This window comes from Gymnoscopelus braueri, assembly GCF_963280865.1.
Source record: "Gymnoscopelus braueri genome assembly, chromosome: 14".
Taxonomy (NCBI): Eukaryota; Metazoa; Chordata; class Actinopteri; order Myctophiformes; family Myctophidae; genus Gymnoscopelus; species Gymnoscopelus braueri.
Window position 1 is genome coordinate 50,566,556 of NC_137619.1, and position 13,394 is coordinate 50,579,949.

At 40.4% G+C, this 13,394-nt stretch overlaps 1 protein-coding gene across 1 annotated transcript in view; it reads right to left on the reverse strand.

Annotated features, from left to right (window-relative positions):
• LOC308101100 (bifunctional heparan sulfate N-deacetylase/N-sulfotransferase 2-like) overlaps positions 1-13,394 on the reverse strand; it is a 55,522-nt gene that overhangs the window by 20,785 nt on the left and 21,343 nt on the right. Inside the window, exons 3-4 of the mRNA XM_080450435.1 lie at positions 12,952-13,039; positions 10,266-10,420 (exon numbers count right to left, since the gene is read on the reverse strand). Of these exons, the coding sequence (XP_080306561.1) occupies positions 10,266-10,420; positions 12,952-13,039 (243 nt within the window). The remainder of the gene's footprint in view (positions 1-10,265; positions 10,421-12,951; positions 13,040-13,394) is intronic.

Here is a 13,394-nt window from a genome sequence, read left to right on the forward strand (position 1 = left end):
TGTGGAACACAGACAAACACATCTAGTCACTAGTGTTTATGTGTGGAACAAAGACACTAACAACTAGTTACTAATCTGTTACTAAACGTGTTACCCCTGACGATAAAGAGCACTAGCAGCCATCTTCTTTTTAAAGGAATAGATCACCCAAAAAGTGACTTATTTTCTATCAATTACACACCCCATGAAGCCTTGAATTCATGGATTCTTTTTTGTTCTTGTCGCATTCCTAAGCCAATAATTTGATTACCGGCGGAAACATGCTAATGTATCCTCCGGTAGGAGACACAAAGTAGACTCTTTGTGTCTCTTACCGGAAATACACCCGGTCATCAAATTATTGGCTCAGGAATGCGACAAAAACAAATCCATAAATTCAATGCTTCATGGGGTGTGCAATTGATAGAAAATTAGTAATTTTTTGGGTGAACTACTCCTTTAAGTAAAAGGTCAAATCATGGCTTTTAGAACATGTTGCAGAATAGAGCACGGTTGTTGTTGTTGTTGTTGTTGTTGTTGTTGTTGTTGTTGTTTTTGTCCAAGACGTTTCTGTGAGAAGCATATGACATGTGTTTTGATTTTAATAATGTCTAATAATACTGTAAATCAAATCTAAACATCTAGTCTAGTCTGTTAGTGGCTTTGGAGCAAAGTCTATGTTTGACACTGTCTGTCTGTCTGTCTGTCTGTCCAAATGTTAATCTTTTGTGTGTGTGTGTGTGTGTGTGTGTGTGTGTGTGTGGTGTGTGGTGTGTGGTGTGTGGTGTGTGGTGTGTGTTGTGTGTTGTGTGTTGTGTGTTGTGTGTTGTGTGTTGTGTGTGTTGTGCGTGCGTGCGTGCGTGCGTGCGTGCGTGCGTGCGTGCGTGCGTGCGTGCGTGCGTGCGTGCGTGCGTGCGTGCGTGCGTGCGTGCGTGCGTGCGTGCGTGCGTGCGTGCACGTACGTGCGTGTAACATAAGCTCTGCATATGGGAGAGACATATCTACAGAGGATGTTTGTGTGAGATGTGAATGTTAAGATTGTGCATTCATTGAATCCATGTGAGTGTTATAATGGAGAGATACAGTATATATATGGAGAGTAATACTGTAGGAGTGTGGAAGAGAGAGTGCATTTATATTGTGAATGCATACAGGACTGTGGATGTGTCCCTGCTAACCAGTGGTGGAAAGTAACTGAGTACTTACTCAAGTAGTTACTCAAGTACTGTACTTAAGTACACTTTTGAGGTATTTTTTACTTTACTAGAGAATTTCAAATTTTCACTTCTACTCCACTACATCTCAGAGGAAAATATTGTACTTTTACTCCACTACAATTATTTGAAAACTTTAGTTACTTTGCAGATATACATTATTACATTACAAAACATACATTAACCACTCCAGCCCTATTTTATACCTAGGCTATTTGACCATTATACATTTCGGCCATTTGAAAATAGCAGATCTATAAGCTCAAAATGCATTGTGAGCTTGTAGATCTGCTTATATTCAAAATAAATTTTAAAATCTGAAATGGGATATGCTGCATAATGAGTACTTTTACTTTTACAGTACATCAAAATGTACTTGAAGTACATTTTGATGCCAATACTTTACTACTCAAGTACATTTTAATTTCCGGTGTTTTTTATGTATATATATATATATATATATATACCTTTCAAGACGGGAACCCCTTTTGGGGTTCTTGTTGCGATGTACAGTATATAGCGACATAATCTTTCTGTAATTTTTGAATTACATATTTGAAGTTTTCCAGAAAACTTAGGTCAGGTTTTAGAAGGCGTTTTTAGAATCGGCCTCAGGTCTAAATGGGTTAAGTACATTTTGATACCAATACTTTTGTACATTTACTCAAGTAAAGTTTCAATTCCGGACTTTACCTTGTAACAGAGTACTTCTACATTGCAGTATTGATACTTTTACTTAAGTAAAACATTTGAGTGCTTTTTCCATCACTGACTAGAAGCACAAAAGCTGACGCGCACGCACGCACACACACCTCTCCCCTCTCTCTCTCTCTCTCTCTCATGTTGACAGCTTTCATAGAGGCAGTGTGTCATTGTCACCATGGAGGACACAGGATTATAGAGCAGGGAGGTCGAAGCTCGTTAACATTCACCTCTGTGTGCAGGTACACACACAGACAGGTACACACACAGACAGGTACGCTCACAGACAGACAGACATTCACCTCAAACACACTGCCGTGTGCAAGCACACACACAGACAGGTACGCTCACAGACAGACAGACAGACAGCCAGACAGACAGACAGACAGGTCCATGAACTGCACACATCCAAGTCCTTGGTCAGCCTCTACATCAACACCATACATTTTTGTTGTATGACCTGTTGTGAAGTTCACAGAGACCCCTAGGGGTGATGTTGCACTATAAATAAAAATAAACTGAAACTGAACTGAGCCAGGGATGTGTAAAAGTGACCAAAATGAAATTCGATTACTATATTTCTATAAAAACCATAAAACAACTAGGACCATTGTGCTCACAATGTCTATCAAATTCTACTATACTATTTGGCCCTCACAACTATAGTAACACACACACACACACAGATAGACTGGGATCGATATGTCAAGGAAGTTGTATGACAGACAGCAAAGGTTGAGGATTAGATCAGCATGACCTATCCTGTTGAAATACACTGGATGGACAGATTAACACAATAATATACACACACACACACACGCACACACGCACGCACGCACGCATGCACGCACAAAACATTGTAAACATGGCTTGTAAGAAGCAGAAGCATAAAAAAAGGTTTTCAAAGTAATGGGATCGCACGCATCTCAACATCTTTAAATGGCGAACGAAGGCCATGACAAAAATGGAGCAGTCTTTTAAAGATTTGTTTGATTTATCCTTTTTTTTATGGCAGTTTAGCTTTTATTAGAAGAAAAAAAACGAGTCCTCTAATCCTATTGATGATGGACGGAGAAACTCGACTGCTGCTGGTTTTACAAGACAGGAATCCTTGAGAGAAGACAGGCGACGGAGCCTCTAGCCGCTTTAGCAGGATAAGAAGTGGATATTATGTATCCATGGTGCCTTATGCCTGATTTCTACTTGATTGTGCTCACGCTGTGATGAGACATATTTGACAAATTGTATATAAAAATCATAATATAATAATATAAGAAAGTTTGAAAATACCCGATCTACACACTCACAGCCTATCTACAAGCTTGTAGATCTGCTGTTTTAAAAAAAAAATTATCTGTGGAACCGAGTCAAACAAATGTAGCCTCGATCTCCAGGCTTTTATTTTCCTTTGCGTTTTGCTCAAAAATAAAGCCTGGACCGAGCTGTTGACATTTCTGGCTTCGGAAGTGGGAGTCAACCTTTCATTTCCCCCAACCAACCAGAGTGCAGTGGGCGTCGCTCCAAATGTTGTGACGTAGGAGGAGGGGGCGTGGGGCGGGGGCGGGCGCACAGATCGGTGAACCAACAGTAGCCCACGGATGTTTTCTGCTGAGATTTTGAATCCGCCCCACTAGACCAGATATCAGACGCACTGGGGGCAGGCTAAACTAAATGTAACGCCTCAACTCCTACATTCCAAGTGCTTGTCAGGGTGGGGGGTCCCCAGTTCACATGTGATAATTTTGGGGGGGGGGTCCCGGTCTGAAAAAGGTCGAGAACCACTGTAGCCTGTCGCTGTGTCGCAGCATGGGCTTCCAATCCACTTCATGGCCTTTGTCCCTCTGCTGTTCCACTTCCATCTACGCCATAAGGGTGGTGACACGTTACTGACTAGCAAATGGGCACACATTAACCCATTTAGACCGGGGAAGCATATGTGTCATTTTAAGATTTCTTTGGGCTATTTTTGGGTGGAAATGTTGTACAAATCTTTATATATATTTAAAGTGAATATTTGTAACTCAAATCTTTGCTTCTGGGGATTCTACAAATGTCTTTAAATATTCTTTTTTTTTGTTGAAAAAACGTATGTTGCTGTAATATCAGTGGTTCTCAAACTTTTTCATGTCAAGGACCACCCAAAATGATATGTATTTGGCCGTGGACCCCCATCTCAAAATATTTTGTTCCAGGAAACCCCCCCCCCCCCCCCCCAAGAAGTTGTAACATGAGTTAAAAATGTTCGCTTAAAAAAAAAATCAATATTCAAAGATTTGCACACATTTTCACGATTTTTCAAAAATAGCAGATCTACAAGCTCATAGCGCGGCACGTGCTATGAGCTTGTAGATCTGCTATTTTTGAATAGCCAAAAGTCATCTAAAAATGACACACAAGACGTGTTCCCGGTCTAAAAGGGTTAACACGACCCTGAATACATTACTACTAATGCATTGCTACAACACAAACAAATAAATAAACTAACAGACACTCTTAGGGAAGGAAAAATCCACCGCTTGCTCACCAGCCTCCCAATTTAAAAACACATTTAAGTAATTAGTTGTCTGGGAGGACATCATCTCCCTGGCTTCATTAAATCAGATGTGCTCATGTTTATAGTCAAGTACAGACCGGTTGCTGGGGACGCAGATGGTCGCGCGCGCACGCACGCACGCACGCACACGCACACACACACACACACACACACACACACAATTATAGGAGAACGTGGACTCCATTTGTAATCAGTGTGGTTTTCAGACAGTAGTATGCAGTGGTGGAAAGTAACCAAGTACATTTACTCAAGCACTGTACTTAAGTACAATTTTGAGGTACTTTTACTTTACTGGATGTTGAGGTACTTTTACTTTACAGGATGTGTTTCCAATTTTCAATACTTTTACTTCTACTCCGCTACATCTCAAGAGGCAAATATTGTACATTTACTCCACTAATTTTTTTTTTAAACTTTAGTTACTAGTTACTTTGTAGATTTTGATTATTATTACGAAACATACATTCATCCACTTCAGCCCTATATACATTTAGTCTATTTGAAAATAGCTCAAAATGCGTTGCGATGTGACGCATTGTGAGCTTATAGATCTGCTATTTTCTAAAGACTTTCATACATTTGAAAACATTCGGCATAATGAGTACTTTCTACTTTTTGTACTTTGAAAAAAAAGAAGCTGTGTTCCAATGGATCCAATGTAGTTATTATTTGGTCACAAGCTCTTGTTAATACTTTACATTGGTTCAATATTTATAAAACCCACAGATACACTTAACCACTTTCACAGTTCCAAAATAGCAAAAAATAGCAGATCTACAAGCTCACAACGTGTCACGTTGACACTCTTGTACGATAAAGAAATCTCTCTCTCTACTGGGATGTACAGTACAACACAGCACCAGAACAGATAACTGCTGGCATTGTTTCATTGTTGATGGATTGTATATTTACTCATTAGCTTCACCGCCTGTAGTCTGACTGTGAATATAATATCCATTCATTAGATAGGTATGATATAATGTACATTATACTTACATTAATTGATAGAATACATTGCAGAAAGTCAAGAGTCAGACCGGAGTGCATCTTATTTCTATTCTGTTCTCTGCTCTTACCTGTACCTAATAAGTGTACCTGACTCAGATTTACATTTTGAGCAGACGCGTTGCTAGGTCTCTACTAGGTTGGCTTAGCCCCCCAGGCAATGGACACATGCACGAGCGCGCAGCGCGTGTGCATGTGTCCGCGGATTTCGGCGGATTTGGTTACTTTCCCCCCCGTTTTTTGTTACTTTATTTCGGTTTTAGGGTTAGGGGTTAGGGTTAGGTTAGGGTTATAGATATATAATTCAAAAAAATAAATAAAATAATCTTTATTTTTATTTTTATTGGTGGCTTTGGATAAAACATTGGTGGCTATAGCCACTGAAGCCCCCGCGTAACGACGCCCCTGATTTTGAGATTCAGATCAAAACTACAACTTAACCCATTAAGACCGGGAATGCATCTTGTGTCATTTTATAGATTTCTTTGGCTATCAAAGAAATAGCAGATCTACAAGCTCATAGCGCGGCACAGCGCAGCACGGCACTATGAGCTTGTAGGTCTGCTATTTTTGAATAGCCAAAGTATATAAGATAGTGATTAAAGTGGTTACACACGGGAAATGCGTTCCCGGTCTTAACAGGTTAAGTGTCTTTTTATCGAGAAACATTGCCACGGTGAAACTTTTCTCTCTCAGGCTAGCGGCCTGACGCTGAAAGATTGATGCTTGTTTTCATCAGCGGCAGGCCAGACTGCTGCAACACACACAGCTCTCTGCTGGAGGGTCTGACAGAGAGAGATGATGCACAGTGTTGCAGCATGAGTCCTCACCTGACAGGAGTCCTCACCGAGACAAGACAGAGAGGGCACACATCACTCCAGTGGTGGAAGAAGTACTCAAGATATTTTACTTAAGTACAAGTAGCAATACCGCAATATAAAAAATACTCTGTTACGAGTAAAGGGCCTGTGTTCAAAATGTTACTCGAGTCAAAGTACAAAACTATTGGCATCAAAATATACTTAAAGTACCAAAAGTGAAAGTAGGCTACTAAAATGTTTGAAAATAGCAGATCTACAAGCTCACAACGCGTCGCATCGAGCTTGTAGATCGGCTATTTTCAAACAGCCTAGGTGTAAAATAGGGCTGAAGTGGTTAATGTATGTTTTTATAATATAATAATTTATATCTGCAAAGTAACTAAAGTTTTCAAATAATTGTAGTGGAGTAAAATTGCAATATTTGCCTCTGAGATGTAGTGGAGTAGAAGTTGGACTTGGAAATTCTCCAGTAAAGTAAAAAGACCTCAAAATTGCACTTAGGTACAGTACTTGAGTAAATGTACATAGTTACTTTACACCACTGCATCACGCCAGTCTAAGATCAGTGCACTGGTTACCTGTCACCTATCCAACAGATTGTAAGATTCTTCTACTAGTCTATAATGCATTCGATAGTATCAGGTGTGTTTGTAAAGCTGAAAAGAGTCCAGACCAAAGATCCACAACGCAATGGCTTGCAACGTGGCAACCACTTGCATCAGAATCCTAGAACTGTTGGTTTGCAACTGGACAGTCCAAGCCTAGCCTCTCATGGCCAGACTATATCACTGCGTGGATATGAGTCTGGTGCTTCTATGAGGACGTTTTTTTCCCCAAAGGGGCAGGTTCAAAAGAATGGCTCTGGACCAGGCCCGGCGCCAGGATGAAATGACTAAGGGTGCAGTTGAAAATTGTGAGGGTGCACACCAGTGGCGACGCATGCACGCGCGCTGTCCCGACCCGTGCGTGCACGAAAATGTGCGGTTATTGGGTGGATTTTGGCCGTTTTTGGGTGTTTTTTTGTTACCTTATTTCGGTTTTAAGGTTAGGGTTAGGTTATTTAATTCATATTTTTGCCTGATTTTACCGATTTTTTATCCAAAAAAATATTATAAAAAAATGTAAAAAAAAAAAAAAAAAAAGTAAAACAAACTGAGGGGGCACAATTTGAAACTGAGGGTGCCAGGCCCCCTCAGGCACCCCCGTGGCGCCGGGCCCGCTCTGGACGCAATTGGTTATATTAGACCCACAACCAACTACTAACTACAGTCTGTACGTCACTGTTCCAAAAAAAGATGATAAACCCACCCATATTTGGATACTGGGCCCTGATTGGTCACCCCAGACTTCGGGAGCAGGAAATGGATTCACAACGGAGCGGGGCCAGACCAAAAATCGCAAAGGGCAACTATTTTTTGCACTGGCAGATTCGTCTGGTCCCAGCTAATAATAATAATAATAATAATAATACATTTTATTTGTAACGTCCGTCATGTCTAGCCTGATTATCAGCCTGAAGCTGCGTGGAGCTTCCGTCTGACATTGGCTGCAGTGTCGGCGATTACAAGGGGGAGGGGATTCGAATTTCCCTAAACCAATCACAAGAGATCCACAGATCCGCCTACATCTGACGTCATCGCACAGCTTGTTTTAGCAGATATTCGCTGATTGGACGGTACTTTTTGTATCGAATATATCCTAGGGTCACATTTCAACACCAGACCAAGAGGCAGTCCACTCAGAGAGTGGGCGGGGTCTATGGTTTGGAACCAGGCTACGTCATGTCTCTTGTATAAAAATATGAAATAGCTGCATGCTCTCCTTTCCTTTCTCTCATTCGCTCGCTCTATTTTCCTCTCCTCTCTCTCTCTGAGAGAGAGAGAGAGAGAGAGAGAGAGAGAGAGAGAGAGAGAGAGAGAGTCTAGCAGGCTAGCATCAGTATGTGTGTGTAAGACCATCATTGGAGAAGCTTTGTGTGAAAAGAGAGAGGGACAACATGTTGTAACATTAGTGACAGAATGATGGATGTGTTTTTGATCAGAAATGCGTTGCAACTTGTTGCTTTCGATTGATCGAGTTGAATGACTTGTGACCCAATGAGCCGGCATGCGTCGACCTGCAACGGGCTAATTCAGACCGCTGCAACTGTTCTCTGCAACGGTTTAGTTGCATGGTGTTGTATTGGTGTGGACTGGGCTTAACATATACACTAAGTAGATGTCTGTGGTCCTCTGACACTGGACCCTTCCATTTCACAGCTTAAAGTTAAACTGTGTTCATTTTGACAGAAAATTTGTATAGCCTTTTGAATAAAATACCCTTTAGTTTTAGTCATATTTTAGTCATCCGAAATGTTTTACTTTCAGTCTAGTTTTAGTCGACTAAATATCATATGCTTTTAGTCAACTAAAAGTAGATTTAGTCGACTAAAATGTATTTTGGCAGGCCGTGTGCCGAATTGTGTGCCAAAAATAGCCAATCTACAAGTCAGTGACGCGCTGTGAGCTTGTAGATCGGCTATTTTCGGAGTGTGACACCCACTCGCAACCAAGCATAAAATGACTTGTCTAGTTCTACTAGATCTCTTCTCCACTAGTCCCTCCCTAACATTTTAGTCTAGTTTTTATTTGTTGACGAAATTGTCAATATAATGTATGTCATAGTTTTAGTTATCGCAGCTTAGTTTTTATTTCATTTTTATTTAGTTTTCGTCAGTGAAAAAAGGTAGTCGACGAACATTTATCGTCATAGTTTTAGTCGACCAAATGAACACTGGTTTACTTTCACTTTTCTTAATTCTAGCGCTCACTTATTTGCCTAGTAGCGCATGCTGTCAATCACTGTACACATACTATAGCAACGGTACCAAATTCCAATAACTATTATTTTTATCTAGCGGTTGTAGGTGTAAAAAAATAAGAAAGAATGAGCAACTACATGTTCTATTTCATGAATAAAATATTAGCAATCTTTTTACAGTGGAGCTGTGGAAGAGGAGCAGCGTGTGTTGTTTTTCTGCTCTCCGTCCAGCCTGACAGCTCTCCTACCCGGGGAGAGCCAGGAGGAGGGTAGCTCCCACATGGCAAGACCAGACGTCAGGACTACAGAGAACACACTTTGTTGACTTAAAAAACTCTGGGCCCTGGTTATGTTTGTTATACATGAAACACATAGAAAATGTGCACAGCATTAATTTTAGCTGTGTTAATTTAGCTCTGAGAGCATACCCATGGAAGCCCTTTTCCTTTCTTTGTTTTCTAAGTGTTTTTCAAAAAACAAGCCACATTCAAACGACCATAGCTCTGGAATGGAGGATCGCGGCCGGCTAATTCTTTTTTCCCAGACGCCACCGGATCCCTGTTCGCGCAACGAGTCGATGTCCGTGAGGACGGCGGTCACAGAGAATATTCCATGATTTTAGGTACAGTAGAATCGCCGTTTTCGCTGGCAAGGGGACGGTAGACGGATTAATTCATTCCTGGCAGTGAAAGAGTTAACAGTAATAAAGCAGTAGTCCTCACCTGGGCGAACAGCATGTTGAGATAGTTTTAGTTAACTGTAATAAACTAGTTAGTGTTAGTTAACAGTAATAAAACTAGTCCTCACCTGGGCGAACAGCATGTTGAGTTAGTGTTAGTTAAAGGGATACTTCACTCTTGGGCCGGGGACACATTTAAAAAAATTATTAAAAATAAATGAAAAAAGTTATGGAAAATTCATGGCCCCCTCACGCATTAGAGTGTCCTACTAATGCGTGAGGGGGCCATGAATTTTCCATAACTTTTTTCATTTATTTTTAATAATTTTTTAAAATGTGTCCCCGTCGGGAGAGTGAAGTATCCCTTTAACAGTAATAAAGCAGTAGTCCTCACCTGGGCGAACAGCATGTTGAGTTAGTGTTAGTTAACAGTAATAAAGCAGTAGTCCTCACCTGGGCGAACAGCATGTTGAGTTAGTGTTAGTTAACAGTAATAAAGCAGTAGTCCTCACCTGGGCGAACAGCATGTTGAGTCTCATCTGCTCGGCCAGCACACTGACGTTGTGGAACAGGTGAGGCTGCATGTGGCTCCACATGTGAGGGAACCACCAGAAGTCCTTCCTGTGTCGTAGCAGCATGTCGTCCCCCCGGTCCTCCTCGTCCGTACCTGCGATCCACCCAAACCACACACTCACTTTAAAGCTCTGTCTCCCAAACAGTGGGTCAAGGATCATTTTGTATGGGTTGCGAGTACTGTACATATCACCTTTTTAATTGTTGGCTACATAACAAAAAACAAAAAAAAAATATATATATATATATATATATATATATATATATATATATATTATTTCTTAAGATTTAGGAAAGTTTAAACAAAGAAATCACAACTTTTCATCAATTAAAATCAGTTGCAACATTTTTCAAAAGTATTTCATAAATAAAATGAAATCTAATAATCTAATAAATCTAACCATTTCCAAAAATATATGTATTTTTTTAAAGAAGTAGTGAAAATAGCAGATGCACAAGCTCACAACGCGACACTTTCGTGACGCGTTGTGAGCTTGCTATTTTCCCTAGTTTGGGTCCCGGGCAAACATCTAATTATTATTATATATATTTTTTTAGGGTTTTCTTGAGCTAAAAAGTTTGGGAACCACTGCTTTAACCCATTAAGACCTGGAACGCAACTGTGTCATTTTTAGATTTCTTTGGCTATTCAAAAATAGCAGATATACAAGCTCAAAGCGTGGCACAGAGTAATCTTTGAATATATATTTTTAAAGGGAACATTTGTAACTCAAATCTTTGCTTCTGGGGGTCCCTGGAACTAAGTATTTAGAGATGGGGGTCCGTGGCCAAATACATATCATTTTGGGGGTCCTTGACATGAAAAAGTTTGAGAACCACTGATATAGCATCGTTTTTAAAAAAAACTGTTTTAGAAGACATTTTGTAGAATCGGCCTCAGGTCTTAATGGGTTAAAGGTCTATATATCCTGCTATAGACGGGGGGAGGGGGTCTCCCCGTCTCTCCAGCTCATTAGTAAACAGAAAATCAATTTTCAGGTCGGGGATACCAATTGTATCCAATCAGGAGAGAGACACTGGACAAACAAGTGAAATTGTAAGTAATGGAACAAAGAAATGAGCAAACAAAATCACATTATCGTTATAGTTATCATTCTTGGTGTGGAGGGCCTTTAAAATCAAGTCATAGGATGTGTAAAATCACATGTTCAAATCACACAGAAAAGCTCTATAGCTTGGAGTTTGAGAGACAAGCTATGAGCCGAAAGCTTTTAATGGGGGGGGGGGGGGGGACTCGCAACACTCAGGTTGTGCTGTGTGAGCTGAATCCACAACAAGCTTGTTGTGAATTCGTCAGGGGTCGCCACTAATGTCTCAAAAATACTTGTCCATCGGGAAAATACAGGTCATGTTCTACTTGACTAAAAGCCATGCTCACTTGGCCCAAAAATTGTGCCGTCGGGGTGGGCACACAGGCACATGTGTGCGTACGTAGACCATGTGAGTTGTGTACGTAAATGACTTATTTTCTATCAATTACACACCCCATGAAGCCTTGAATTCACGGAGATCTTTTAGTTTTTGTCGCATTCCTAAGCCAATAATTTGATGACCGGCGGAGTCTCTGGTACTGAGTCCCCTATTGACCGATGACCCGCTCATCAAATTATTGGCTTAGGAATGCGAGAAAAACAAATCTCCATGAATTCAAAGCTTCATGGGGTGTGTAATTGATAGAAAATAAGTACTTTTTGGGGCTTTTCTTTGGGCTATTCAAAAATAGCAGATATACAAGCTCATAGCGCCGTACCGAGTGCCGCACTATGAGCTTGTAGATCTGCTATTTTTGAAAAATCTTTAAAGTTTGTGCAAATCTTTGAATTATATATATTTTTGAAAGTGAACATTTATAACTCAAATCTTTGCTTCTGGGGGATTCTACAAATGTCTTCTAAATCCTTTTTTTTTTTATTTTTTACGTAGGTTGCTAAATATCAATGGTTCTCAAACTTTTTCATGTCAAGGAACCCCAAAATTATCATAATGCATTTGGCCGCGGACCCCCATCTAAAAATATTTCGTTCCAGGGACTCCCACCCCGAAAGCAAAGATTTGAGTTAAAGAAGTTTGCTTGTAAAAATGTATATATATATTCAAAGATTTGCAGAAATTGGTGAACTACTCCTTTGAGGTGATGCTGAACTTTGGTAGAACCCAGGGCTGTATACACTAGTGTTGCTACAGTGTGTGGGGAGGACTTTCAATAGTGTTCATGGAAAGATACATCTCATACTGTGTGAATAGCAAACAAAAGAAGGTTGCTTCCCAGTCCCTAAAAAAACGCTCTTGCCAGTTCGCTCGCAACCAGAAAACAAACTCAATTGTCTTTTTTTACTTGCCCCGAGGCACTCGGGGCAACCATAAGTGTCAACCCCTGAACATGTATGGTTGGTGCTGAACACCACTCGTTGAGCTGTACTGCAGTGGTTCTCAACCTTTTAAGGCTGCGACCCACCAAAATAATCGTATTTGAACTGGGGACCCCCCAAAATAATCATATTTGAACTGGGGACCCCCCCAAATAATCATATTTGAACTGGGGACCCCCCAAAATAATCTTATTTTAACTAGGGACCCACCAAAATAATCATATTTGTGCTGTACCTGTATGGTAGAACTTTCCAGAGAAACCCAGGTTAAAGGTGAAATTGGGGACCAACGTTCGAAGCTTATTCTGAGTGCTGAGTAGAGCCTGAGGATGACAAGAAATCACACACAGGTCAACAATTATTGCTTTTACTTTCCCCCTTATCTCCCCTCCCCCCATTATCAGTCGTTATGACAATTACCTGTGTAAAGCAAGGCAAGTTTATTTGTATAGCACTTCAACAACAAGGCAATTCAATGTGCTTTACATAAAACATTAGGCAAAGGAAACGCATTTCTAAAAGGACATTTGAATTACGTAAAAAAAAAACCTTTTTCTTAACAGGAAATATCAATGGACATTTGAATACAACACAAGTAAAATAAGCACAAATAAAAACTAAAGACTTTAAAGACCCATTAAGGCCTGAGGTTCCGATTGTACAAATGTCTTCTAAATC